The sequence below is a fragment of the Cygnus olor genome, chromosome 16 (genome assembly GCF_009769625.2).
Source record: "Cygnus olor isolate bCygOlo1 chromosome 16, bCygOlo1.pri.v2, whole genome shotgun sequence".
NCBI classification, from domain to species: Eukaryota; Metazoa; Chordata; class Aves; order Anseriformes; family Anatidae; genus Cygnus; species Cygnus olor.
Genome location: NC_049184.1, coordinates 6,578,910 through 6,604,838, shown reverse-complemented (window position 1 = coordinate 6,604,838; position 25,929 = coordinate 6,578,910). Strand labels below are relative to the sequence as shown.

The 25,929-nt window shown below is 35.8% G+C and overlaps 2 protein-coding genes across 23 annotated transcripts in view; one reads left to right on the top strand and one right to left on the bottom strand.

The window, feature by feature from the left end:
• Positions 1–7,199, top strand: part of SULF2 (sulfatase 2) — a 158,684-nt gene extending 151,485 nt beyond the window's left edge. For 14 of the 15 annotated variants that reach the window (XM_040575805.1, XM_040575815.1, XM_040575812.1 and 11 more), the window contains 7 exons: positions 206–265; positions 695–864; positions 1,381–1,523; positions 1,739–1,862; positions 3,330–3,360; positions 3,665–3,721; positions 4,828–7,199. In XM_040575805.1, coding sequence (XP_040431739.1) covers positions 206–265; positions 695–864; positions 1,381–1,523; positions 1,739–1,862; positions 3,330–3,360; positions 3,665–3,721; positions 4,828–4,858 — 616 coding nt within the window. In that variant the 3' untranslated portion in view covers positions 4,859–7,199. The remainder of the gene's footprint in view (positions 1–205; positions 266–694; positions 865–1,380; positions 1,524–1,738; positions 1,863–3,329; positions 3,361–3,664; positions 3,722–4,827) is intronic. The other variant, XM_040575818.1, reaches the window with a different exon arrangement.
• NCOA3 (nuclear receptor coactivator 3) overlaps positions 6,886–25,929 on the bottom strand; it is an 84,647-nt gene continuing 65,603 nt past the window's right edge. For all 8 annotated transcript variants that reach the window (XM_040575800.1, XM_040575799.1, XM_040575802.1 and 5 more), the window contains 17 exons: positions 25,425–25,613; positions 25,068–25,169; positions 24,124–24,264; positions 22,771–22,918; positions 21,501–21,889; positions 20,336–21,216; positions 18,535–18,670; positions 17,230–17,418; positions 16,442–16,681; positions 15,570–15,696; positions 14,888–15,059; positions 14,048–14,344; positions 12,882–12,986; positions 12,179–12,404; positions 11,782–11,956; positions 11,081–11,222; positions 6,886–10,143 (listed from right to left, as the gene is read on the bottom strand). In XM_040575800.1, the coding sequence (XP_040431734.1) occupies positions 10,132–10,143; positions 11,081–11,222; positions 11,782–11,956; positions 12,179–12,404; positions 12,882–12,986; positions 14,048–14,344; positions 14,888–15,059; positions 15,570–15,696; positions 16,442–16,681; positions 17,230–17,418; positions 18,535–18,670; positions 20,336–21,216; positions 21,501–21,889; positions 22,771–22,918; positions 24,124–24,264; positions 25,068–25,169; positions 25,425–25,613 (3,671 nt within the window). In that variant the 3' untranslated portion in view covers positions 6,886–10,131. The remainder of the gene's footprint in view (positions 10,144–11,080; positions 11,223–11,781; positions 11,957–12,178; positions 12,405–12,881; positions 12,987–14,047; positions 14,345–14,887; positions 15,060–15,569; positions 15,697–16,441; positions 16,682–17,229; positions 17,419–18,534; positions 18,671–20,335; positions 21,217–21,500; positions 21,890–22,770; positions 22,919–24,123; positions 24,265–25,067; positions 25,170–25,424; positions 25,614–25,929) is intronic.

Below are 25,929 nucleotides of genomic sequence, written 5' to 3'. Positions count from 1 at the left end.
GTACAAATGATCGAAGGAAATCGAGAGGCACAAGTACCTGACTCAGTCTAGCAAGGCTGTTTTGTGTTCACCACCTACCCTGAGTGAACAAATTGAAGGGAGAAGTGATACTGGATTAAATGCGCTTTGAATCCAGGGTGAAAATATGGTATGAACAGGTACAATTGTCTCTGTTGTTCATCAACGATTCTTTTTTATTTTCCAGTTACCATTCAAAACACAAAAGCAAACTGAGGCACAAGGGATCTAATCTTCATCCTTTCAAGTAAGTGAAGAAGGCCTGTTCCTTTGAAAGAGCAAATGCAAAGATCCTAATATTTGGTCCAAGCACACATGTTAAAAACTAAGCAAAAGAAGTAATTTCACTTATCCTGTGCTAAAAAGAATAAACATACAGACATCTGGGAAAAGAACCAAACCAATGGTAAAAAAAAAAAAAAAAATGCTTGTAAATGCACATCAAAGACTTCAGGCAAGCCCATTAAACCCCTTTGGCTCCATTTTTTTCCCCCTGTACCATCGAAATGCAAAGAGCTCTGGAGATCCAGAGCTATTTGGAAGAAAAGCCATTTATTTTTAAAATACCAATTATTTCTTTCCCTCAAAGCAGCTTATTTTATTAGCTGCTTCATTTTTTTTTAGGTGTATTCAAGTATAACAGAGTCTGCATGACCCTAATGTTTCATGTGTGCAGGAAAGCCCTACAGGAGAAAGACAGGCTGTGGCTGCTTAGAGAGCAAAGGAGAAAGAAGAAACTGCGCAAACTGCTTAAGAGAATAAAAAATAATGACACTTGCAGCATGCCTGGTCTGACCTGCTTCACCCATGACAACCAGCACTGGCAAACTGCTCCCCTGTGGACACGTAAGGATACTCTAAATTAACTAACAGATAGCTGGGTGCAGTGTACTGACTAGGATGATTCTAGGTTACCAGAAACTACCAGTATGATTAGGCAAGTAACCAAAGCCACACAATTTTCCTCATACTAAATAATCCGTGTTTCAATGTTGTCATGCATGATCCTTACAAAAGGCAAAGGAGTTAAATTAATAAAAACAACAAAACTGCAGATGAAAACCTAGAGATGCTGCAGACAGTACACAATACATACACAGTACATCGTATTATTATCTCAGCAGCTGGAATGTTTCCCAACCAGCAAGGGAAAAACAACTAGCTGAGACACTGCTCAAGTTAGACGTTTTGTGGGGACTAGGTAAGCATAGAACGTTATGCTGGAAATGTATTCTCTGCTTTAGAGCTCAGGAATGAGGGAGTGACTGCCTATGAATAAAGCAGTACCATAAACTAATAAAATAAGCAGTGCCTAAAACCAGCAACATATATCTTAAGTTTTTATGATGCTTTCCTTTGCAGTGGGTCCTTTCTGTGCTTGTACCAGTGCCAACAACAATACATACTGGTGTTTGAGGACAATCAACGAGACCCACAACTTTCTGTTTTGTGAATTTGCTACTGGATTTTTGGAGTATTTTGATCTCAACACTGATCCATATCAGGTACCTGATCATAGTACAGCTCTGGAAATATATGTGTTCTTTACCAATGATGCATTGAAATACCGCAGTATTGGTACAAGAAGTAGATGCAACTATTAACATAAAATGATTTGGCTTCTCTCCTGTTGGAAGTAAACCACAGATATTCCATATGTGCAAGTTACCGAACTATAGAGGAATACCTGTTCTCTAACAAGAACCTCTCTGTATTGCAGCTAATTAACGTGGTGAACACACTGGATAGAGAAGTTCTCAATCAACTGCACATCCAGCTGATGGAACTAAGAAGCTGCAAAGGGTATAAACAATGCAATCCAAGAACTAGGAATATGGATCTAGGTAAGTGCTTCTGCTATTATACTCAGAAACTACCCAAAAGAAATGGATCTCTTGTTTACTGACATGAAACTTTTATCAGCCGAAAAATGATTTTAGAATTGATTTATACTAGTAATGCCCTGCTGTGGCTGATGATTGCTTGCTCAAATTCTTGTATTGTTTGTTCAATTTGTCTTATGTAATGTTTCCAGAAATTCACACTTACATAGTAAGACTTGGATACTTAAATATGCAGCTGCTGAAATGCAGGAAGAAGAGCATCCCTGCCCATGGCAGGGGGGTTGGAACTACATCATCTTTAAGGTCCCTCCAGCCCAAGCCATTCTATGATTCTGTGACTGAAAGAGATGAGGAAGGAAGAAAACTAATGAAAGAACAAACAAATACCTAATAGCTGCTTCTGAGTTCATAGGCTCTTGGGATAGGTCAAGCTGGAAGGGACTTGTGGTGTTCATCTGATCTAACTTCGTGCTCACTGTGGGGTCAGCTTTGAGGTCAGACCATGTTATTCAAGGCTTTATGCATTTGGATTTTGAAAACCTCCAAGAACGGAGACTGCACAACTCCTCTGGACAACTGGTCTAGCAGTTGTGTTACAGTATTCCACCTGAAGGCATGATTTTTAGGAATATTTCTTTTAGAGACAATACAGTCCACGCAGACTTACTAAACTAGCTTAGAAATAACTTCAACCTCAAAAACGGAGGCTAGTGCTTAAGCTGATTGGTTTTCCCTTGTGTTGGTGCAAGGTAGTTGTAAAATAACAGCAGATCAAGGTAGGAGGTGCATTGAGGAATGCATTACACTACCAAAAGATGTGCTCTTCTAACTATGCCTTTAAGTTCCAAAAAGAATGAAACCCATTGGTCTTTATTCTTTTTCTAGGTTAGACTCATCGTTTTGAGTCCTTTAAGTTTTCCTGGTCTACTCAATACTATTGTGTGTTTTATTTTTTTTAATGTTTAGTCATGATAGCAAACTGAAACATGTAGTTATTTGTATTTCTCCTTTTTAAATGGCATTTCTTATTTACCCCTTAGTACAAAGAAATGCAATGTAAAATACAATAAGAAATGCAATGTAAAAAAAATATATGTATAGCCTTCAGAGCTTGAAGACCTGCACCCCCAAAATACTGTTACATACCTAAGTCCACCTGAGTCCAAAATATTGTTTCAGGTCTTATTTAGCGTATGGACCATCTAAAGCTGTATGCTTTGAAATCAAGTTTTTGGCATTTAAGTATACCACTGCAGGACGTTTACAGAAAAGTTTCACAATTACCTATCTCAATTTACAACCCATTTTACCTAGAATAAGGGATTAAATCTGAAAATAACAGTTCTAGTGAACATCTTAATATTCTGTTAATATTCTCAGATCTTACTTTAAATTGTGTGTTACCAAATACCTTATTCTGTTGGTTAATACAATGGTTAATAACATGTTAATTTTTTCCTCACTTAGGACTTAAAGATGGAAGCTACGAGCAGTACAGGTACATTTTTAAAAATACATAGTTAAATTATTATTCTTAAATACCACCTTTATGCTAAAGAGTTAGGAGTGTGGGATTGGGAACAACACGGACAGACACTGCCTACAGTGACGTTTGCAAGGTCTTTCCATCCCAGTTACTGTGAAACACTAGAGCTATTTCTGTTTCAATGTTATAGCATGTTCTAATCTTTGTAGTCAAAATTCAGGCTAAACTCTTCTCCTTCCTCGTCTTTTAGACTGTAGTGCTGGTGGTTTTCTTGGTGATGGTTAACTTTTTTCTCCTTTTGCTGCTTGAAAATTAGGCAGTTTCAGCGTCGAAAGTGGCCAGATGTGAGAAGACCATCATCTTCTAAGTCACTGTGAGTTGGGAGCAGTTCATGAAAAGCATTAGCTTTTACTTACCTTTCTTTTCTTTACTTTTCTGTTTGCATGCAGCACCTTTTTAACATCATCATCTGTTCTCATGAAATGCTAAGTGGCAAGTGCTCTAAATTAAGCAAGAAATATTACACTGCCGTCGTTACAGACTAGTCCTGTACAAAACCTCTTGGTATATGTTTTCTGGGAATGTAGGAACATTAAGATTAAAGCGATTTAAAACTTGAGCAAAGGTGGACTCTCAATGAAGAAACCGATTATCATTACCTACCTGTAAGAATTTGAGATCATTGTGTTGGTTTTGTCTAAACTTAAATGTGTGGCAGCCTCCTAGCAGCCTCTCATAACATCCAGAAATAACAAGACTGATTAAGTGTCATTACTCATAGAGGATCATGTACTTTCTTGCTATTTATCCAACCACCACCTCCCTCATGGTGTGAGCAAAGAAAGCAAGTTAGAACAGAAAGTAGCGTATTTGTACGAAGAAAGATCTGTACATTTTGGGTTATTCTGACATTATCCTAAAATCCAATATTGTTTGTTGCTTATTTTACTGCCTTCTGAAACTTGAAGATAATATTATTCAGTGTGGTACTGTTAGTTCTCAACTTCCCAGACCCCAAAGGTGAGATACAAATTTAAAGACAAGAGAAATCGTTACTTTTGACATGCCAGTTACTCTCTGTCTCTGAACCTCCCTTAAAAAGAAGGTTGAGACTTCAATTCGTAAGGTGCTCTCCAGCTGTGCAGCAAGAACTACGTACCAGTACCTTCATCAATAGGCACAGTCTGACCTTCTCAACTCCTCCAAGAGCATTTTTGTCACCAAATGGTAACGCTTTGTATATCTAGTTAAAGAGAGCCAAGATTGGATTCAGAACCACACGAAGCTAGAATTTATGAGATATATAGATTGAAGTTTCAAACATGGTTGGTTGATTGTTTGTGATATACCTGCTGTATTTTTATAGGTGGTCTACAGTGTTTCAATTGTTTTATTCCTGCATGGAACTATTGAAAATATATTCCAACTACTTCCTAACTAGAATGTTATACACTAAATCATGTTTGTTTTATTTTAAAGAGGCCAACTGTGGGAAGGATGGGAGGGCTAACCTCCCCACCTGCTGGACCTCAGTGAGGATATAAACTGGCCAGAACTTGAATTCATGTACAGACTATGTGAAAATGTGTATGATTTCAGAAAGAATTATAACGTTAGCCTGGAGGACTGGATGAACTTTGAGGCCGAACTAGATCAGAGTGTTTGCACTGGTGAGTGAATTAAGTAGATGAAGTGAAATTATGGAACTCCTGTCAGGAACACAGGTCTCTTTGAAATCCACTATTGTACCTGCTTTTTGCTTTGGATTATACCTCACCTGCTTCACAAAGCATTTTATGTCAAGAAGACACCACTAACACTGTTCCAGGAATTGACAGAAGAGGAAATACAGCTGCATCCCAAAGAGGATTGCCATCCCCGTGGGCAAAGTGTACACAAAGACAGTGGAAGTAAACCTACAACATTTTTCAGTTCAGCTATACCTTTGGATGGCACGAGGGAGAATTTCAAAGCCAAGTATTTCTAAAGCAAGATACAGAAAACATGGATGTTTTTGCTTCTAACTGGGGTAAAGGTAATGGTGGAAAAGAACTTTTAAGAGATTCAGGAATTCAAGTGAGCAGCACTGAATATTCTCAACACCATGGTATTTCTCACATTTCCTCTGAGGGTATGTTTTAGTTCCATGTCTACTTGTCTGTCCTATTGACAACTCTAGGAAAATTAGAGAAATCTTAACTAACAGATGTCAGACTTCTGGAGGGGTTGTGTAAATATTGATCGATATACTGTTTAAAAATAAATTCTTTCAGGTTGTGAAGATTTTTGTTAATAAAAGTGTGGAATGCCCACATACCATTTCTCAAAATGTTACTTAATGTTGCATAGCACATTTCAGAATTCATCCATTTTTACAAGTACTGAAAAAAAATCAGTAAATGTACATCTTACATTTTAATGAAATCAGATTTGTATTAATTTTTTTGTGGGTAATATTATATTGTATGTTCAAAACCAAAACAATTCGAGAAAGCAACATTGGCTTAGTAGTGCAACTTTACACTTATTTTTAAAAGGCTGCTCCAACAAGTTCAATAATCACAACCAATAAAAAAATAATCTAGTTATAGCTCGGTCTACAGAAAAGTAGATGATCTGAATGAGGGTTACTGTTTAAAAGCTTTTAAAGGAAAGAAAACATGACTTTACTAAGGAAGCACAGTGTACAGAGTCTATTTGAGTATCTTCATAAAGATGTTATTAAATACATTGTAGTACAGGCAGTAGCAGTGATAATCTATCATTTTTTCTATATTAATCTGCTACCTGTTTTAAAGCTGCATGTGAGAGGAAGCTCATGATAGACTCAACCAACTGTGGCCTTGACTCTTAACAAGAAGAGGAACATTTTTTGCAAAATACAACCTTAACTTGCACTTCACAATAGAAAAACATTTTTGCTGCTTTCCTGGGGAAAGTATTAGCTGTTTACCTTTACCCAAGTCAGTATGCAGAAAGAATACTCACTAGGTTAGATGAAAAAAGTTTCCACTTACCTTTTTTTGCATTCAGCCTATAACCTTTGAACAGAGGATGAGACTATCAGACTCCTGCATGGCCAGTATTACTGCTCTAGTTGCATATCAGATAGAAGCTTGAGAAGTTACCATTTCCCTTCATGCACATGCAAAATACTGAGCTGAAAGATTTGCACACTATAGAAGAAGTAGCTGTTACTTTCTGAAGGTAGGTTGTTGCTGAGTTAGGGGGAAAGCTACCACCTCTCCTCCTTTCAGCTCTGCTAAAGAGTGCTATTTAAGTTTAAAAAGACATAAATTCCAGTCAGTATTGATGCAGCTTTGCTAAACTGGTCTCACAGGCCGAAGGTCTAAGGCATTACTCCCTTAGGTTTTACAGCCAGCTGGAAAAAAAAAAAAATCATTTGCTATACATAGCTTTCCACAGTAACAGCTGTAGCAATTTTGTAATAATAGCGGATTTCTTCTGACCATACCAGGATGTTGCTAGCAGCCTCAAAGTATTAGAAAGCTAATACACTATGTCACCAAGTTCTGATTTTAAATAGAAACCTTTATTTACATTATTATTAACATCCAAACACAAAAATCAGAAGAGCAGTAATACCTTACAACCAACTCTTTTATAAATCAGTCCCCAAGGTTTTTCTGTTTTTCAACATAAAGATACAGATATTTCAAGCAATACGTAATGTAAACTAAACTTAAATGCAATTCTCAATACTGTATGCCTTCTCCTGAGAATTTTTTAAAATATTGCTCTCAGAGTTACATGGTTTCATACTTGCTGTATCATTCAATCACCTGGTAGTCTGCACATAAATTCAAAAATAAAATGTGTGCTAATTGGTACAACATTCAAATAGTTTTTGTCTTATAACTGAAAAATGGTCCTGATTTCCTAAATTTAAAAGCAGAATTTTAGATCAAGATTGGATAACGGTACTACATGCGAATTTTATAAAAACATGGTTTCTGTGATCAAAGAATAACAAAGTAGCAAAACTATGCTCATTATGCAGCAGTGACCAGAGGTGGTTGTACTAGCTAACTGTTCTCTTACAGTTGAAAAATTTTATACAGGTTTTGTTGGTTTTGTTGTTGTGTTTTTTTTTATCTGCTGCTACAGAACCAAATCAGAATTGGTGGAGACATTAAATGCTAACAGTTTTCAAGGTAAGTTTTATTTACTGCAGTCCATAAGCCTTTCAAACTAAACGTAATATTTAGGATCAGTGTTGCCAGGAAAGATGTCATCAATGCAATTTTAAAATGCGCCCTCCCCGCCCTTAATCAAGTTTAAACTAAAAATCTTTGGATTCAGCAAAAAAGTAGGTACTAGAAAGCTCCAACATTCTAAATACAGATGAGAAAACGATGATCCTTTACGACACCAGTCAGGTAGGTACCAGCTATACATACATGTATAAACAGAATCACTCATTTTAAAACAAGTTAAGAGGGTACAATGTATAAAGTTGTATATAGTCTAAGAGCTCACCTAATGAAAGCAATCAGGGTTTGTAGTTTCCATCAATATAATGAATAACTACAAACTATAAAGATTGTTCTACTCTCATTTATATAAAAAGCAAGGGATTGTTGCCTTTCAACTTCAGTAGGCAGCACTTAACAAACAGATATGTTCTAAGAAATAAGAAAGAAGGTAAAAGTTCCTTAGCCTTTTAAAAGTTTTTCATTAAAAAAAACAACACATGTATTGGATCGAAAGTTTCAAATAAATAGTAACACCTAACCTATACACTCAGTACTAATTGCAAAGATAGGGTTGCGTAAGGTAGACTGAATCTACATTCCCATTGGAACACAACTGGCTGTATGCTAAGGATTAACTTGTTGAGAAATTTCCTAGTGAAAGTTACTCCTATTCAAATGGAAGATCACTGCATATTCTGAAAAATAAAACCACCTAATGCTTACAGTACCAAGAAGAAGCAATCAAGAACACTTTTTTTTCTTTTTTTTCTTTTTTTTTTTTTTTTTTTACTCACTTGGGAGAAGTCAGTTTTCCATTACACAGTGAACAACAGAACAAAAGCACCACACATCTTAAACATTTCTGGGTCGTCCCTTATGGAAGATTAGGGGTTTGACTCGCTGTAACTGCCTGAAACTGGAAAAACTGCAAGAGGATCTTCATTTCAAGGAACCAAAATAGAGAAAAAAATAAACCTTATCAGCAAATAATATGAATAAATTTGTAACCAAACAAACTTAAATACTGATATGAGAGAAACCTGCTTAGAAAATACATTCATTACTATTAGAACAATCCAATGAAGTGCAGACATCTGGTTAAGTGTGGCTTAATATCCTTAAAGATTCTGGATGTTATGTAACAACAAATATTTTGCAACAGACAAACTTCTTTTGAAGAACATTTAGAGTTTGTTAAAATCGACCAAAAAAGACACAATCCAGATTCATCAACTGAAAAGGAGAGAGATCATAGAAAGACGTGATCGTCATGACAAGTCATAACATCTTACAATGCAGAGCCTTTTTGTCAAATTGCCTTATGCAAAAATAAATGTAACAAAGTGCTCACAGATGGAGAAAGCATTTAACAACTCGTCTTTTATAAAAAGCTATATGTTAAAGATGTAAAAATAAATGAAGTGTCAAAGACCAAAGAAGAGAAAGGTGTGGGCTGAGGTCACCCAGTTTCAAAGTCATTAAGTTTAATTAAAAAAAAAGTATTCTATTTGGACCTCAACTACGCTGAGTTTACAGAAATCAATTTTGTTAAATATTTAGCTTCACAAACTCTGCAAAAATGAGTTAGTGACCTACAAAAGTCATATATATAATACATTATCTTAAAGAACATATTTACAAAATTTATTCACAAAAAGACTGCAAAATTCTGATTCAGACTGCAGTGCCTTGCCTTGAGTTTTCTGAAGTATTTTCAAAATGATGAAAGATTATTGCTCTAATTTCCATACACAGAAAACATTACATTATGCAGTCTTTTCAAATAATTCTTAAGAGATTGTTTGAGAAGGAACATGAGCACACCCTACCTTCATATTAAGTCCTTATCAAAGATATTGCATTAATCCATTATATAGTCTTATATAAAGTGCACTCAGCTGCACATCAATATGTAAATATTAGTCACAATTGTGTTTAAATAATTTAAATTTATTATCCTCTCTTTTTACCCCTTGGCATCAATGGACAGGATAGTATTGGAATAGTACGTGCCAATTCATTTTGCACTGCTCCTTTGCTTGGGAAATCCTGACTCCTGGGGGTAAGAGATTAAAAGCAGCATTTATATTCAGGAATTAATATAAAAGAGTCAAGGCTAGGAACTACATTCTCTGTCAGATATTCTTACTAGAGAAATCTGGAAATTCTTATCACTGTGACTTCTCCAGGCACTTTCATCTGCCTGTAGTTAAAGGGCTTTGGATAGCTACAGTAAACAGACAAGGTATTCCAGGGGTCTACCCATCCTATTTACTAAAATGCCTTTGCCGAATTCACATTTCTAGAGGCAGAGCGCCAAAAATATTTATGACCTTTTTTGTACACCACAATATACAGTAATACAGACTGCTTCTACTAAAAAAAAGTGTTGCTTTTTTTTTTTTCCTCTGAATGAAGTAACTTAGGACATCATGGTGATTAGTGGAAAAAGTCCCTTATTTCCATAAGGCCAGTACTAGTTGTCATGAAGAATGCGTAACTTTCCTTTATAATACTAGTGCATCGTTAATACAGCGCATTCTTGTTTGGAGATCGGGTTTAGGTGTCAGCAGTATTTCTGTTAAAGAAAAGAAGAAAGCATCATCAGTGAAAATAAAAAATACCTTTGCTGGAAAAACTGGTCAACATTTTGCATTTTGAGGAGGAAAGTACTGACAGTCAATTTCTAAGCTGAACAGATTTTAGAGCTCCATTTTGAAGATAAATTTGCAGAAAAGAAATGCTGTCCCAGAATTCCCTAAACACATTATTTGGTTATCTTCACTGTATGATGTGGTTTTGGAAAATGTGACTTCCAAAACTTCCTTTTTCCCTTTTTATAAAAGGTACTGGTTTTTATCAAGGTACTCTAACACCTTACTTGTCTTGCAGAAGTCCTTGGATTATTTTGGCTACTACTTACGTACCTTAGACAAAATTTCATGAAGTACTGGCAACTTGAATAAATGTAGCTCATCTCAATATTATATTGCCTATCCCTTGGCATTTTCTGGAAAGCTTACAGCACAAGTATATTTAGTATTTTGGCCTCCTTTGTCATACCCATTATTAGCTCACTTTTCTCTTAAATAAGAGGCCTAAGTTTTCCTTAGTGTCTTGCTATGCATACACAAATATTCTAAGGTGTTACAAGGGTAAGTATTACCATTAGCTTCGGCCAGAAAATACTGCGATACCAGGATTCTTGGTTCATCTGCTGAAGATATTTTTCACAGTCCCTGTGTTTTCCTTTCTGGGTTTTCTCCAAGCTCCCTTTGTGCAGTCCTTTGTGCAGTTTAAACCTCGATCCTATATGATACTTCTAAGTCAACAGCTAATCACAGCTGCTTTTGGATTCATCAAAAATAGTATGTATCTTGTGTCATACAAGTTGTATGTCCACAGATGTAAAGACAAAGAGGATAACAGAGGATTGTGCCAGAGGAATGTCTTGAAGCAAATCGTACTCAGTTGGAAAAGAGCCAATACATCATCACTCGTTATGGGCAACTTACCTGGTCTGGACCCATAGGCATCCCTGACATAGGCATAGTATTAATGTTCATCTGTCCAATATGGCCACTGCTGCCATTCATGTGCATCATACTGTACGTTGCAGGATTACTTTGATGGCTGAACTGTTGCTGTGGAAAAGAACTGAAGCACAAAAGCAAGAATAAAATGACGTTCCAAGAAGTTTACTCACTGTTATATTGCCTTACCTGTACCAGCTGTCAACATGTGAAAGAATTACGTTATCAACAGAAGCCTAAAACTATTTCTACATTTATTTGTTTCTGTATATTGTCTGTTTAACATAGAAATAAAAATTTCCCTCCCCAAAGGAATTTTGAATTTTGAAATATATGCAGAAGTATGTATACACGTTTCCTATTGTAACCTTTTTGGACACACTGTGATACTATTCTGAACCTTTGTATTTCCCCCAAGTTATATTTTCAATATTTAAAGAGTGAATGTTGTTTCCAGTTGCAAAAACTGCAGGGGTCCAATATGAATAAATGGAACTAGGCATAATATAGGTTCAGTGTATTTCCTGAACCAGAGCAGGATCAAGGACAATACAGACCTTAGAAATATAATTATTTTTCCCTTTTCTATATCCTTTTCCTACTACAAGCTATTTAACATAGTTTCTATTTTTGGGCAAACTGAAAGACAATTTTTGAGCTATAGGTTATAGCTGTAAATTTACCTGCTCCTGGTCATGCTTCCTGAGGGCCAGCCCTTCATCTCAGGAGACTGGTACATTGCTGCTGCCTGAGGATGCTGCATCATAGGATTCTGAGAGGGTCCCATTCTCGATGACATCATTGGATTGGGAGGGCTTGATACTCTACTAAAGGCAGGATCAGGTTGTTGGGTTATTCCTGACAAGACAAAGAACAATATACTCAGTTATCATCACCTAGGACTTGGTTTATCTTCTTGCAAGGATAGGAGGGGAAAAATAATCTTTGTTATAGGAGCATTTCCATTTTTCAGAATGATCAGTATTTAGTCATTTTGGATTAACAATAAATAAAAAAGGAAAAGAACACCGGACAGACATTCAAAACAAAACAAAAAAAACACCATGTTAGTACTAGTACCATAATTAGGTGGATAGGAGAATTGCTGTGGAGGAACTTGAGCCATTGGAGGGCCTGTCAGACCACTGTCCATGCTTCCTGAGGCAGTCACATTTGGTGGTGGACTGAAGGCCTGAGGTTGCTGTTGCTGCTGCATCATCATTGCCATCCTCTGTTGTCTAAAATGATGACTTATGAGCTCCCTGTTACGCTGAGCCACCATTTGAGCATTAAGAAAACCTTGTTGCTATCCCCCAAAGAAAAAAAAAATCATATTAGAGAATTTTTTTTACAAATAAAGTTGTCAGACTCAATCAAACTGTCTACACTCTAAGACCCAGTATATCACTCACCAGAATAGAAAGAAAGAAATTTTATTTTTAAGAAAATCCACAGCTATTACAAAAAATATCCAAATATCAAACAAAGGTTTTCATTGAGTTGTTACTAGTACAAAACAGGTGATAGAGTAGACTGTCTATTACTTCCTACATGGAAAAGACAGTTTGCACACTGTACTGATAGTATGAACCCAATGAACAAACCTCTCTGAAGTCTCAAGAATAAAAGACGTACAAAACCAGCTTTTTTTTTTAATTGTACAGTGGAAGAAAAAAAATGCTGTGGCACCAAGAAAAAAGGTTCAAATTCTAAACAAACCTGTAAAAGATGTGTCTGTCTAAAAATGACTGTTTCAGAAATCGTTAGTGTAATAATTACTTACCTGTGATGCTACCTGTGGCTGCATAACTGGTCTCATCACTGAGGTATTACCACTGCCTGGATTTTCCATTTTCATTTCAAGGGCTTGACGGGTTTGATTCATGAACTTAGAAAAAGATGTTTCAGCACTGTTAGCTTGAAAATACCAGTATCTGAACAAAATTATGGCAACTCCTTAAAAAAAAAAATCTTTACACACCACTTGAATCTCTAAAGCATAGTGGTTAATTTTTCTTTGTTTGACATACCTGAAGTACCAAACTATTTGTTATCGAGCTCAGACAGACACACAAAAAGAAAAAAACCTTCAAATAGTGCAGTACCAGTTGGCTTTATTTTTCCCTTTGAAATAGCACTTTTTAAGAATAAATATATAACAGACTGTCTCTCTGTTCCAAATCACATTTGGGGTACAAGAGTATGATCTCCAGCTTTGTTTAAAATAGTGAACTTTTTTTCTCCTTCCTTTCTATCACAACATCCCAAAACCATACAGCTTGAACTAGTGTCGTAGAACAGCCAAGACAGAACACAGCATTTCCTAAGGATTTAACATTGCCATTCCAGGTCACATAGCACTATCTCAGTTTTCTGCGTTTTATTTGTACATTTTCTATTACCCAAAACTTCACCATGTCCAAGTGTATTTCTGAAAGGCCACAGCACAGGAAGCATTTTCCATACTAAAATCATATTTAATGCTGTCCTCTTATATTTGGTATCAGGACTTCATTCTCCCATGGGAATTCATGCAGCAATTTTTTAAAGCAGTGCTTTCAAGCCAGTGTTAAGATCTATGTGGCTTTCATCTACTCTCTCAACTTCTAAGAAAAAACCTACGACAACAGCAAATCATAAGGGAAAGCAAAACAGTATTTCAATAAGCCCAAATGCAGGGGAAAAAAAAAAAAATATTTGGTTTTCAGGAAAAATGTAACTGCTTATTTAGTGGTTAAAAATGATAATCTTAACATGGATAATGAGATCATCCAGAGCTATGTTGTACAGGATTACCGTTTTAATTAAAAAGCACTGTCAAAATTAAAGTTCCGTCCTCTCAATCATCTGCTATAATGTCAATTTCCATATTCCTGAAGTAATACACAGTTCAGAGCACACCTCATTCTGAAACAAGACAAAAGTGTAAAAGCAGGAGCAAAAGATTACCTGCTGCCCCTGAAGCCTCTGCTGGAGCTGCATGCGGAGCTGCTTTGGTGTATTGGTCCGAGGTCTCATCACATTTGCTCTAGGATGCATACTTTGAAGTGGAAAATTGCTTTGTTGGCTCATCTGGTTCATCACTGAATTAAAGGATGGCTGTTGTCCCTGAATGTTGCTAAAACCTCCTGGCAGGGCTGCCCCTTGCCCTTGATAGGGCTGACCATATAATGAAGGCTTCTGGTCAATCATTACTGCAGATTCCTGACCTTGAAATGAATCTTGCTTGGCTTCCAAAGCTTGCCCCTTCAAGAGATATAAAACACATACTGCTAGTGAGACCAATCGTTTCTTGAGCAGAAGATAGCATGGGCAAGATTACTACTAGTTTTGTCTCTAGACAAGTGAAATAGCAAAAGTGATTGTTAATAATTTATTTTAAAATCAGTTCTGCTGCACACTGCTCACATAAGCAGATCAATATCATTATTCAAACCCTTCTGCACTTTTAAACTGCAGTTTGTACAAATGATGGTGTGATTTTGTGTTTTCCAGTAAATTCCGAAGATTTTAACAGAATTTCTTTTTCCTAATTGTTAGCCATGCAAATTCAGGCAGGCTGGAATTAGAAGAAAGTGTCCTACTCACTCATCGGTTTAATCAACACTGAAGTTCTCCAATGATAACCATTACTCTAAACAAATACTTCCAAAGAGATTTAGAAAAATGGCATCAAGGAAGTGAGAAGAGACACATGTGAGTGAGGAGGCTCTCCTCACTTTCTTTTCACGTACCAAAATAACAAAGGCTATTGGAAAAAAAAAATGGCCAGAATTTCTTCCTTCTTACTTGGTTTACAAGATCAGGAATTCCTAGCGCTCTGTCAATTTCTTCCAGGCTCGTGACATCTGTGTTACTTAGCAATGTGTGCAGCTGATCCAAAAGCGCTCTTTCCTCATTCTGTCCTTCCACATTTGGTGCTGCACATAAGAGGTCATCCAAAGAGTTTCTCACTAATTGTCTATAAATATATATAAAAAAATGCAACCATTATGGACTATAGAGACATGTAGTTAGTTTTTATATTATATATTGACCTGGTGATGATGAAGTACTATAATCACCCAGAAGACTGAAGTAAGATTTAAAAACTTAATGTCCACATTTAGGTCTAGAAACACCCAGTCAACTGTCATCTATCCTTCAACATTTGTAAATTCTGTTTTCTCCTGGCACCTAAATATTAGCTTCTGAATGTGCCAGAGAGACATAATTTAAGATTTTCCCACTTCTTTTCTCTGTGCCTCCCAACTTAGGGACTGATTGATTTTGTTAGCAATACCTTTTGTGGGGCTAGGTTAAAGAGGTCCAGTGTCATATGATGACAAAATATCAGCAGAATAGGAAATTAATTCTGATCTGTTGTCCCCACCGCATAAGCTACTTTGATTTTTTTTCCAGGTCTTAAATTCATCTGACAAAGAGTGAACAGTTGTATTCAAACACTTTTTAAAACTTTCCTTAATTCTACCTGTTTTGTGAACCCCGCGATGCTTGCTCCATGGACAGCATGTTGTCAGGCCATGATCCTGGCTGGTTAGATGGTGCCGGCTGTCCGTAGGGATTCCCCCCCAAACCCATGTTAATCTCATTCGACCCTGCGAGGTAAAACACTTGTTTTTAAAACAAAAGGTGTCATCTTGCTCTTCAGTGTTCACGCAAAGTGTTGTGGAAGATCACATAAATTATGAAGTAGCTTCAAAAGCTACTGATTAGCATGTTTCAAGGTGCATGCATACATAAATTCATCCTCAGGCTTATTTCAAAAATATGATATGACCACAGATTTAAATATGAATATGAGTACTTAAATGAGTACCTGAATTTGCAGTGTGGTTTCATATGAAATTTGGACAAGCCATGTGAGAAGAGTTTTGAAAAATTTTGCAAAAAGCTTTTAAAAACCCTGATCACTGTTCACAATAATAATAATAATATTTATGTCAAAGATTATTAAACAAATTAGGTACCAAGTAATGTGAATTAAATTGATCAGAATACTAGCATCTTCACATATAATCATAAATGGCATCCAGTTCCTGGAATTTAGCAGTGAAGTACTGCAGTAAAGAAACAGAAATAATCTATAAATTATCCAAAAAAGATCTGGAGATTCAGCATGAACGACCTATATATAAAACACAGATCACCAGAAAAAAAAAACAGTAAGAACATCAACAAGTCATCAAATGCCCCAGTCAGGGGAGGTAAGTCTTAACCTCAAAGAGTCAAGTCTTCAGATGAAAAGCTAGCATTGTATGAAAACTGAAAACATTTTGATGATGCTTGCAAAGAAACTAATGAGATAGTGCTAAGTATGACAATAAAAAATAAAGAACTTACTCATGTGAATCATTTGCTGTTGTAGCACTGGTCTTGTACCAGGTATGCTATTAGAACGAACGGGCAGTCCCGGCATAGAGCCGCCTGCTGTGGGTCTGGGCAGTGATGCACTAAACTCAGGTCCTGGTCTCATCACTGAAGTAGAACTTGTAGGTTCCAACCTGTTAACCTTTGAGTTTGGCAAACCCCAGTCTCCGGACTGGTGTTGATTCATAGCTACATTTCTGTTGGGAGCACTCACTATAAAAAAAAGCACAAAATACAGTATTTTTTTTCTCGAATGCAATACGTATTTTCGTTTTAAAACTAACTTTATGTAGATTTCTTTGTTGGTGGTTTTCGTTTATTTTTACACCAATAAGGACACTTGCCAATGACAGAGCAATTCACTGAACACTTAACAAAAGCAACTAAAGCTTACCATGCTAAGTTTTAAATCGTCAGTTATATTCATTAAATATATATTTAAGTTGCCAATGTTTGACTGCCATTGTGACTTGTTCTTGCTTCTATATATCAAAAACACATTAAATTCAAAACTTTTAATAGTCAAAAATAATTTCACTACTATACAAAAGCAAAGTCCTGATAATAATACATAGATAATAAACAGCTATGTTCTTAAAACTTCAACTAGAGATAATAATTAAGAAGTATTTCTATGCTGATTATAAAACTAACATTCTTTAATGTTTCTTCTACCAAAGCTCATACTATAATCTTGCAACACTTTTTGCATTAAAGCTTTTTCTTTTACAATGAGAACTATTTGTACACAATCAACAAACCTAGATTTGCTCCAAAGTTTTCCTGGTTTTCAATCATTCTTGGACTTCCACCCATCAAGTTTTGCTTTTGTAACATGGAGAATGCATTGACATTCCTCACTGGAGCACTCGAACCCACAGGGCTGTCTAAAGACATGGCTCTGTTGAAAGGTGGACGGGTAGGCTGCGCAGACTGGGGACTCCTCATACCTGTTGAAGAATTAAAAGAAGCTTGCAATTGTATATTTTAAATAAAAAGTACCATTAATGACTTATAAAAATTTAATCTATTTACAGGCATGTATATTTGATCTTAAACAAGCCAATAGCTAGATACTCTGCTTATGTTCTCACTGCCCAAGCCACATTTTGAATGCATAGTTCAGACCTTCCACAGGCAAAGCCAAATGCAACTCCATCTGACACTAGACATAAAAAGGTATGTTTTAATTTAGGTTCTATAATGAACCCTGTTTTTAGCATTTTGAAATACTCTAGTATTTCAGACACTTTAATATATAGGAGTGGACTACCCATCCTTTGGATAACTCTGACATGGAGACAGGAACAAGTCAAATGGATCTCTGAATCAAGTGGAGCCCAGAAGCAGTATGTTTTGGAGTCCAGAAACAGTATCTTTTTGAGCACTTTGCATTACGCAGATTTATTAGTGAGATCACTGTGTTCTACAGCCAATGCTGTCAGTGACCTTACGTGTTCTTGTACTTGATTTCACATTTTTCATTATCCATGATTCACCTCCTTAGGTTACCTCAGCAAACTATGACCCCATATAATCAAGAGATGACCAACATTATAAAAGGACATGACAATTGTAATGATAATGACGCTGGTCTATTAGCAAGGTTATCTTTTTCTCCTACTCAGCTTCCTGTTAAGAAAGGTCATTCCTTTCAATGTCAAGGAGGAATATTGATTAGAATTTGCAGGCCACGAGATGTTTTACATAGAGTATAAGTAGGAAATCAAAGGCTTGCCACCAATCCCATGTTATTTCCCTAGTCATCTGCAAGGAACAAAAATCCTCAATTTCAATTTACAACTGACAAAACATTTTTCCTGATGTTTTGCCTCTGAGAAATCTGGTAGACAATCCCAGAAGAAACCATTAAATGAGGAACTGACATTAACTTTATTCACTGTGTATATAGTAGATAAGTGCAGCCATTTTGCATTGCATTTATCCATGAAGATACAGCAGATCAAAATGCATTCTCTAAGGATTTTAGGATGCATTATGTTTACATCAAGTAAGAAGAAAAGCCTAATTGCAAAACCAAAGTGATATTAAATGAAATTCCTTACTCAATGGGGCATTTCCTTGAAATAATGCTTGCTTTGTTCCAAAGCTATTTCCATTTGTAGACATAGCATTATTATAAAACTCCGAACTAGTCAGATCACCTAAAATTGCATCCAAATTATCCAAGTCTCCACTCATCTGAAAAAGAAGCAGTAAAATAACCAAGGTCGTTTACTATCATACAACTATCATTCAGCTTTTATTTAGCTTCTCACTAATCTTAAACAATATTACTGAGATAAATATTTTAGTTCATGGGCAGTACCTTAGGCTTTCTCCCAATTTCCAAAGAATTTCCAATATCAATTAGCTATGTTTTTTAGAGTATTTTGCTCTGTTAATTTTGAGAATAAGGTGAAACTGGAGGTACATGTAAATAACAAGAAACTCATTTTCGAATATAAAATTGCAGTCATCTCAAATTACAAACATAAAAATACTAACAGCAGCAAACAATATCAAGAATGTTTACCATTCAGTGATAAATAATGCATTTGCCATACATAAATATCCAAATTTGATCATTGCTAAACACAACACCAGACAAAAAGTACCCACATATTTTTCTAGTCAATTGGAGCCCTAATCTTTTTTGTATATTTGTTGTTGAATCAGATGTGCTTTTACCAGAAAAAAAAAAATCATATATAATGGTTTTGAATCTTCACACAATGAGCTTGTCTGAACATGTTTATAAGATCTCAGGAGCAAGTACTGAAACTATACTAGGGTACTATTACACAGTTGTTAGGAGCTGTAAGTACACTGTTACTGTTTATTGTTGTTCTATAAGAGGTACTCAGAAGTGTTACAGGGTGTTTTACTTAGAGTCAGCCATTCGCAAATATAAGAATTGTATAGACATTTTTATTTAGAGTTGTTACTGATTTGGAAAATCCAAATTCTAAGATACCAACATGTTTTCAGTAAACCGTGCCATAATGACTGGTATTGTTTGCTTTAAAACAGTTCCAAAGGTGACTTAGGATCTAAATGCAAAATAAATACTATCTGTACTTCACAATTTTATGAACAGCTGTCTCCAACAAGTGTACCACTGCTTTCAGTAGAATTATTTCACAGAGACGTAGTTTGCTTTGTTGTGACATTTCTTGGAATTTCATCTCTTGAAATATTGAAGCAAATAGACATATATAAATATATATTTGAAAACTGTATCAATATATATGTATATATATTTATATACATATATAATATATGAATATATATGTATTTGAGACAACTTTTCCCTCATTTAAGGGAAAAAAAGAGTACAAGAACCAATTAACTAAACCCAGTCGATATCTATTTTAAGCATTACACATTTTTATGTATTGCATATATTTTCAAAATGACATTACATAATGTCTGCTAGTTTTACCTTTTGTTTATTGCATTGCCAGCTAATTATAAAGGCATTTAACAGCTGTTTCATAATAAGCCACAAAAATAAACACGTTCAATGTGAAATTGCAGATGCTAAAGATTTAATTTTAGGTAACAATTTGTAAATATATGCTACCTTAATCAAACAATAACTTAAAGTCTGCACTACACCAGGACTTCAGTACAGCTACAGCATTTGGTTAAATACATATCTCATACTTCTATTTGTTTGAGCATTGGCAGTTACAAAAAAACCTGACCATGTAGTTCCCTACCATTCGCACATAACTTTGTTAGAAATGTTTATACGTGCATACAACAGCAAAAAAAAAAAAGTGTTGTCCTTTTAGCAACTCACTGTAATTAAAAAAAAAACCACTGACTAGTTCATTACCATCACTTTACATTATACTCTACCTCCTCTGTTGGTTCCGTTTTTATTTTCACGTCCTTTTCTTGACTGGAAGTAGGAATAGTAGAACTACTGCACTGACCCATTTTATTATCCACATTTTCTACTTTAGGCTTCAACTCTTTGGAAAGTGGATCCTTAACATCATCTTTATCTAACAGGTATCTTAGTAAAGCATTGTTTTCCTTCTTCTTTGGGCTCAGTTGTTCCTGTTTGACAGTGCCTTCTCCACATGGGGCTGTATTAGCAGTGTCATGATATGTGTCTTTACCAGTAGCTTCAGCTGTGATCTTGGCTACTTCTGCAGGAGAATTACCGTTCTGCAACAATTTATGTAAAATTCTATGCTTCTCTTGCAGGAGTGACCCATGCATGTTTGAGGAGGAAGACACCCCTCCAGATGTCGACGAGGAAACTCCTGAAGGACTGGTAACATTGGTAGAAGATTCTTTACAATTAGATTCTAACGGCGAGTTGGATGCTGTGGAATGTCCTCTTTCATCTGAGGAGCACGTGAGTAGCTGAAGCAGCTTTTTATGCCCTTTGCTTTCAGATTGTCCTCTCTGACTTTCAGGTGCCTCCAGGCTTCCCTCTTTACTGTCTTTTTCACTAAGGAGATCCCTGCTGTTTGACTGGCAGAGGGAACTTTCCACTTGATTTTGTTCACAATACAAGCCGGAAGGGCTTTTGGAGTCTTGGGTGCTTGCTTTATTTTGCTGAGCTACACTCATGTTTGGGGAATTATCCAATTTTGGACCCGGAGAAGAAAGTGTTGATAACAGGGAAGTTCCAACACCCTCACTAATGGCTTGAAGAGCACTAAGAGAACTGCTAGAGAAAGTGCTGTTGCTGGTGTTGCTGGCAGATCCCATTGGAGAGTGCATACCTGTATCACAGGAGAGAGAGCAAACTTATTAGATTACAGTACTGACTATAACTACTTTTCCTTCAGGATTATGTCTGACTGCTACAATAATTACTTTTTAAAAAGTTAAAAAGTTTAAAAGTTAATTACTTTAAAATAAATTTTAACATGAAATTAGGTATAATATATTTAAGTCACGTGTACACAGTCATATAGAACTGTTAAAAAGGATGAAAAATGGAATTCAGATAAAAGTGGGAGAAGAGAGCTTTAGAAAAAAACAGCTTGCAGCAAAAATGAAGTACCTGTAACTGGAGAAAACTGGTGCGAACTCATTTTTGGACTCCCTCGATTCCTAGGAGATATCATTATATTCTGTTGGTTGGACGTTAAACCAGGACTACCGTGTGGTGGGCTACTTATATTTAACCCATAACTGTTGTTCTGATAAACAGAGGACTGCATTCCTGGTCCAGAGTTCACTGGCCCCATACTACCAGGGCCTCCATATCGAGAGTTGCTCAGCTGACCCACTGCATTGGGATCTCCCATGCCATAGTTCCTGTTCTGCAATGGCATGCTTTGACTGGGTGACATGTTCATAAGACCACCAACAGAATTTGTATTTCCAGCCACAGGTGTTCTCATGTTTTGCCCAACTGCATTAGGATTTGGTCGATATCCATTTTGCTCTCTGTAAATTCAACAACATCCCCAGACACCCCAAGAGAACAAATTAAAACTGTATTCAGAATCAAGTGCTATAAAGACAGAACAACATTATTAAATAATTTTTCAGTAAGAACAGTGAAAACTCAAGCATCTCCACAAACACAGAACTGAACTATGCCACTCATTTATTCATTCTAGAAGTGCTCAGTCCTTTAGGTGAGTTGAGTTACAAGTGCATACAGTATCCCCCCTTCCTTCTTCTACTTCATTCCTGAGTCAACGCATGACACTATCCTAACATGCACACTAATCATACCCTGAACAATCTCAACTACTCATTTTTCAGCATCTGGAGGTACTTTAATGCCAGAAGCTGAGAGACTCCCTCCAGAGTGGCATATCAATTATTCCTGCAATCAACAAGAACAGGTCACAGGAAGTGCTATTTAAGGTACGTTTGAGTCATCAGTGATGCATCTGAGGGGGTTTTGTTGTTGTCTTTTTAACTGGTCTGCAATTAAAAAGAACAAGATGCAAGATAAAGCATGTAACTAAGCATTTCTATTTCCAGTGTTTCATCATTGTAAATGTTAACCCAAAAGAATACTAAACACACAATATCAGGTCCCCTGCAGGAACAGAGGGAGAACAGAGAAACTTCCCTTTTGACTGGGACTGTCATTCTGCCACACAGCTGCAAGGCTGCATGTCGACTAAAATCTTAGATTGAATAAATGTGTCATTTATTTGCATGCTATGCAACACTGCTTCCCAAATTATTGTTCTTCTGTTTGAGCTTTAACCAAATAAAATGTTTTGGCATAATAGTTTTTCAGGTATCTTCAAGGTTAGATATATTTTTAAAAGCTATGACGCTTAAATGACAGACACCATTGATTTCACCTTTGAAGAAAGTGGGTAGAGACAAATCCATGACGGTCATTAGTTACAGGATTTCGAAATAGTTTACTCTTTGTTTGTGCAGTTACGATAGTACCATCCGCTAAAGAAAACCGATACAATGGTGTTTCAGCATGACCTTGTGTATAAGCTGTAAAGGAAATACACAGATATCAGTCATATGTAAAACACCAAAAATTGTTAATATGCACTCTATAGATTTTTCAGCAAAATACCCCTCTTCTGATGAAGATAAAAATAATCCAAGACACACACAAGACTGATATTCAACTAAAGGAAGCATTACACATTTTCTCCTCTAACAGCAGAGGGAGCAGAAAAGCAAACAAAAGATTATTTTGATGCTGCAGTATTTTGTGCTAACCATGCACAGCTGGCAAAGTTCTATATTTAACAGATTTCCAAGACTAGATTAGCAGGTTTCCATGACTCGTCCCTGGGGAGAAAGACTAATCAACACTTAAATAGCAACTTCAGTTAAATAAATAGGTAACAAATATGAAATAGAAATGAAATTTGGAAGCCTTCTGATTAAGTACTTTCAATTTCAAATTATTTTTTTTTAATCAATAAATTGTGGAAACCACTGCTTTTAATCTGAGAACCAAATTTCTTCTTAATGTGGGATTTATTTAATCAGTTAAGTTGAAGAACTTCCAATGGAATCTCCATTTTCTGCCACTACATGTTCTTCCTTATTTAATATCCCCCCTACTTGAATTTGTTAATCATTGAGAAACACTAGAGTTTAGAAAATGTAGGAAATTTCATTTTCTCACTGTAGATGGTGGCTGTACTTCACTTTATCAAGATTATCAAAGTAGCATTACAAAATAACACTGGAACACTGAAAATATTTTGAAACCCTGTATCTTGAATAAGATGAAAAAAGGCATCAACACAAACATTACCACTTTTCAGACTAACTAACAAGTAAACTATCCTTTCTTTAGCAAAATAAAATAAAAAGAAAGTCATGTTAAAAGAGAATAACAAGCTAATGACAAACAAGGATTACATGTTATTACAGAAATTTAGCTGTCACTGTCATTACTATACCCATCCATGGAAAAAAAGATTACTTCAAGCTTCCAGATTATTTATCTGGCATTTTCCATGAAAAATACCTACACAGACACATTAGAAAAACAAAATAACTTCTATCAGAATTTCTATTTCTCAAGAGTTCATCCTTCTTCAGACTGTACATATGAGTCACAGCAATTAACTAAAAATATGGAAAAAATGAACACAGGCAGAATTTTAGCATTTTTCAGAAAAATATGCAGTCACTAGGAAAAGCAGTACAAGCAAACACTGCAAACAGATTTTTACCTTCATGATAATGGCGTTTGTTTGACCATGTCTGTCCATCATTATGGCATAAGAACCTCTGAATACATCGACGAATTGTATCTTCAAAGCCGGGTCTCATGGAAGATCGCAATGAGTTTGTATCAATGTTGACAAGTTTGCCTGTTACATGGAAGAAAACATGCAAGATAAACTCTTTAGGACTATACCAATCCTTTCATATAAACATGATACATTTCTGAAGGCTCCAACATCACTCTATGAATTGTTCATCACCCTAACACTCATTTGTAAGTATGCAGAAGCTATGTTTATGAATAATCTGCCATATGGGAGTATGATGCTGCTTGTTAAAACATCAATACCCAAACGGATTTAGATAATCATAAAAGAGGAAGTTCAAATATCCGCAGGTTAATGCTAGAGCTTTTAGAAAACATACAGCAACTTTATCTCTGGTTACAGGCACCTAAAGGATGCACAGACAGTAAAACTTTCTACTAACCAGCTACATCTACAAATTAACATCTTAAACATAAACACTGAAAAGCCCCATATAGATAAGTATTTCAATTTAAGCAGTGTAAAATGCTTTAAATATTAGCTCATGTACTGCAGAAAAATACAAACATTCTAGAACTTTCATTACCTTCAATTATGATTTATATTTCTTACATGTGAAGGAAAGCATAATGAAAACAATTTGAAATGCTGCCAAGTAAAGACAAAAGCAATGTTTTAAGCCAACCTGCCAGACAACGCCATACCAGCATACAGACAGAAAATGTGTCCCACACGTGCTATTACACCCCAGTGCCAACGATGGTATATTAAAAAAAAACAGTTAGGAATTCTTGTTATGAATTCTGCTAGTCACTATGGATCCGCAACTTATTTATTTATCTAAAACAAGCACATGGACAAAAAAGATACCTTCATACCTTCATCTTGGGTACATTTCTCACCTGAAAGATCATGTCTGGTAATAAAACTCTCTGGGTTTGTTGGAAATACTCTTTCAGCAGTTGTGATACGACGTGCCACACAAATCATACAAGACTGCAAATCTGTATTTAAAAAAGAATAGTTTTTCTTTCATTTCTTTCTTATTTCATTCTGTTAAGGAATCTAATAAAATAGATGGAGCATCTTGCATTGTTAAAATAGAAGTATAAACAATAAGAGTTTAAGTTTTTGCGTTCTGTTCCTACTTCATTCAGAAATGGATTGCATAAGCTACAGATTTCATAACACATACCAAATAACAAAAACCTTTACTCAGAGATTTCTTTTCTGCACAGTAATTGAATAAAATTTCCTACCTTCCCCCTCTTCCATCATAGCTCTTGGCTGAGATAAAGCAAAACACTGCATTGTTTCATATCTCTGACGTGTGTCCTGATGGCTGCCTACATCTTCCAAAAGATCATGAGAGGTTTTCACCATCATCCGGCAATTAAATGTATGGCTCTTCTGTCTAGGTGTTTCATTGGTCCAAGCAACTCCGTTAACTTAAAAGAACACAGTATAGGTTTATAATGATTTTCTATTTTTTTCTTAACTTAGATACCTTGTTACTAGATTAGAGAGATTAAAGAGTTTTAAAATGTACTCAATATATACCATCATTTCTATACCTTAGGAATAGTAATATTGTGAGCCAAGTAAAAAAAAAAAAAAAAACTTTCCTTAATATGACAATTTCACTCTTATTTGAAAGACAGCTGAAAAGTCATTCCCAGATTTAAGAAACAAGCAGTTCCTTCAGCTAGTCCTGTAGCTATACAAAATGTGTTCCTTTAGTATGCTTGTTTTAAGTTACAGGTA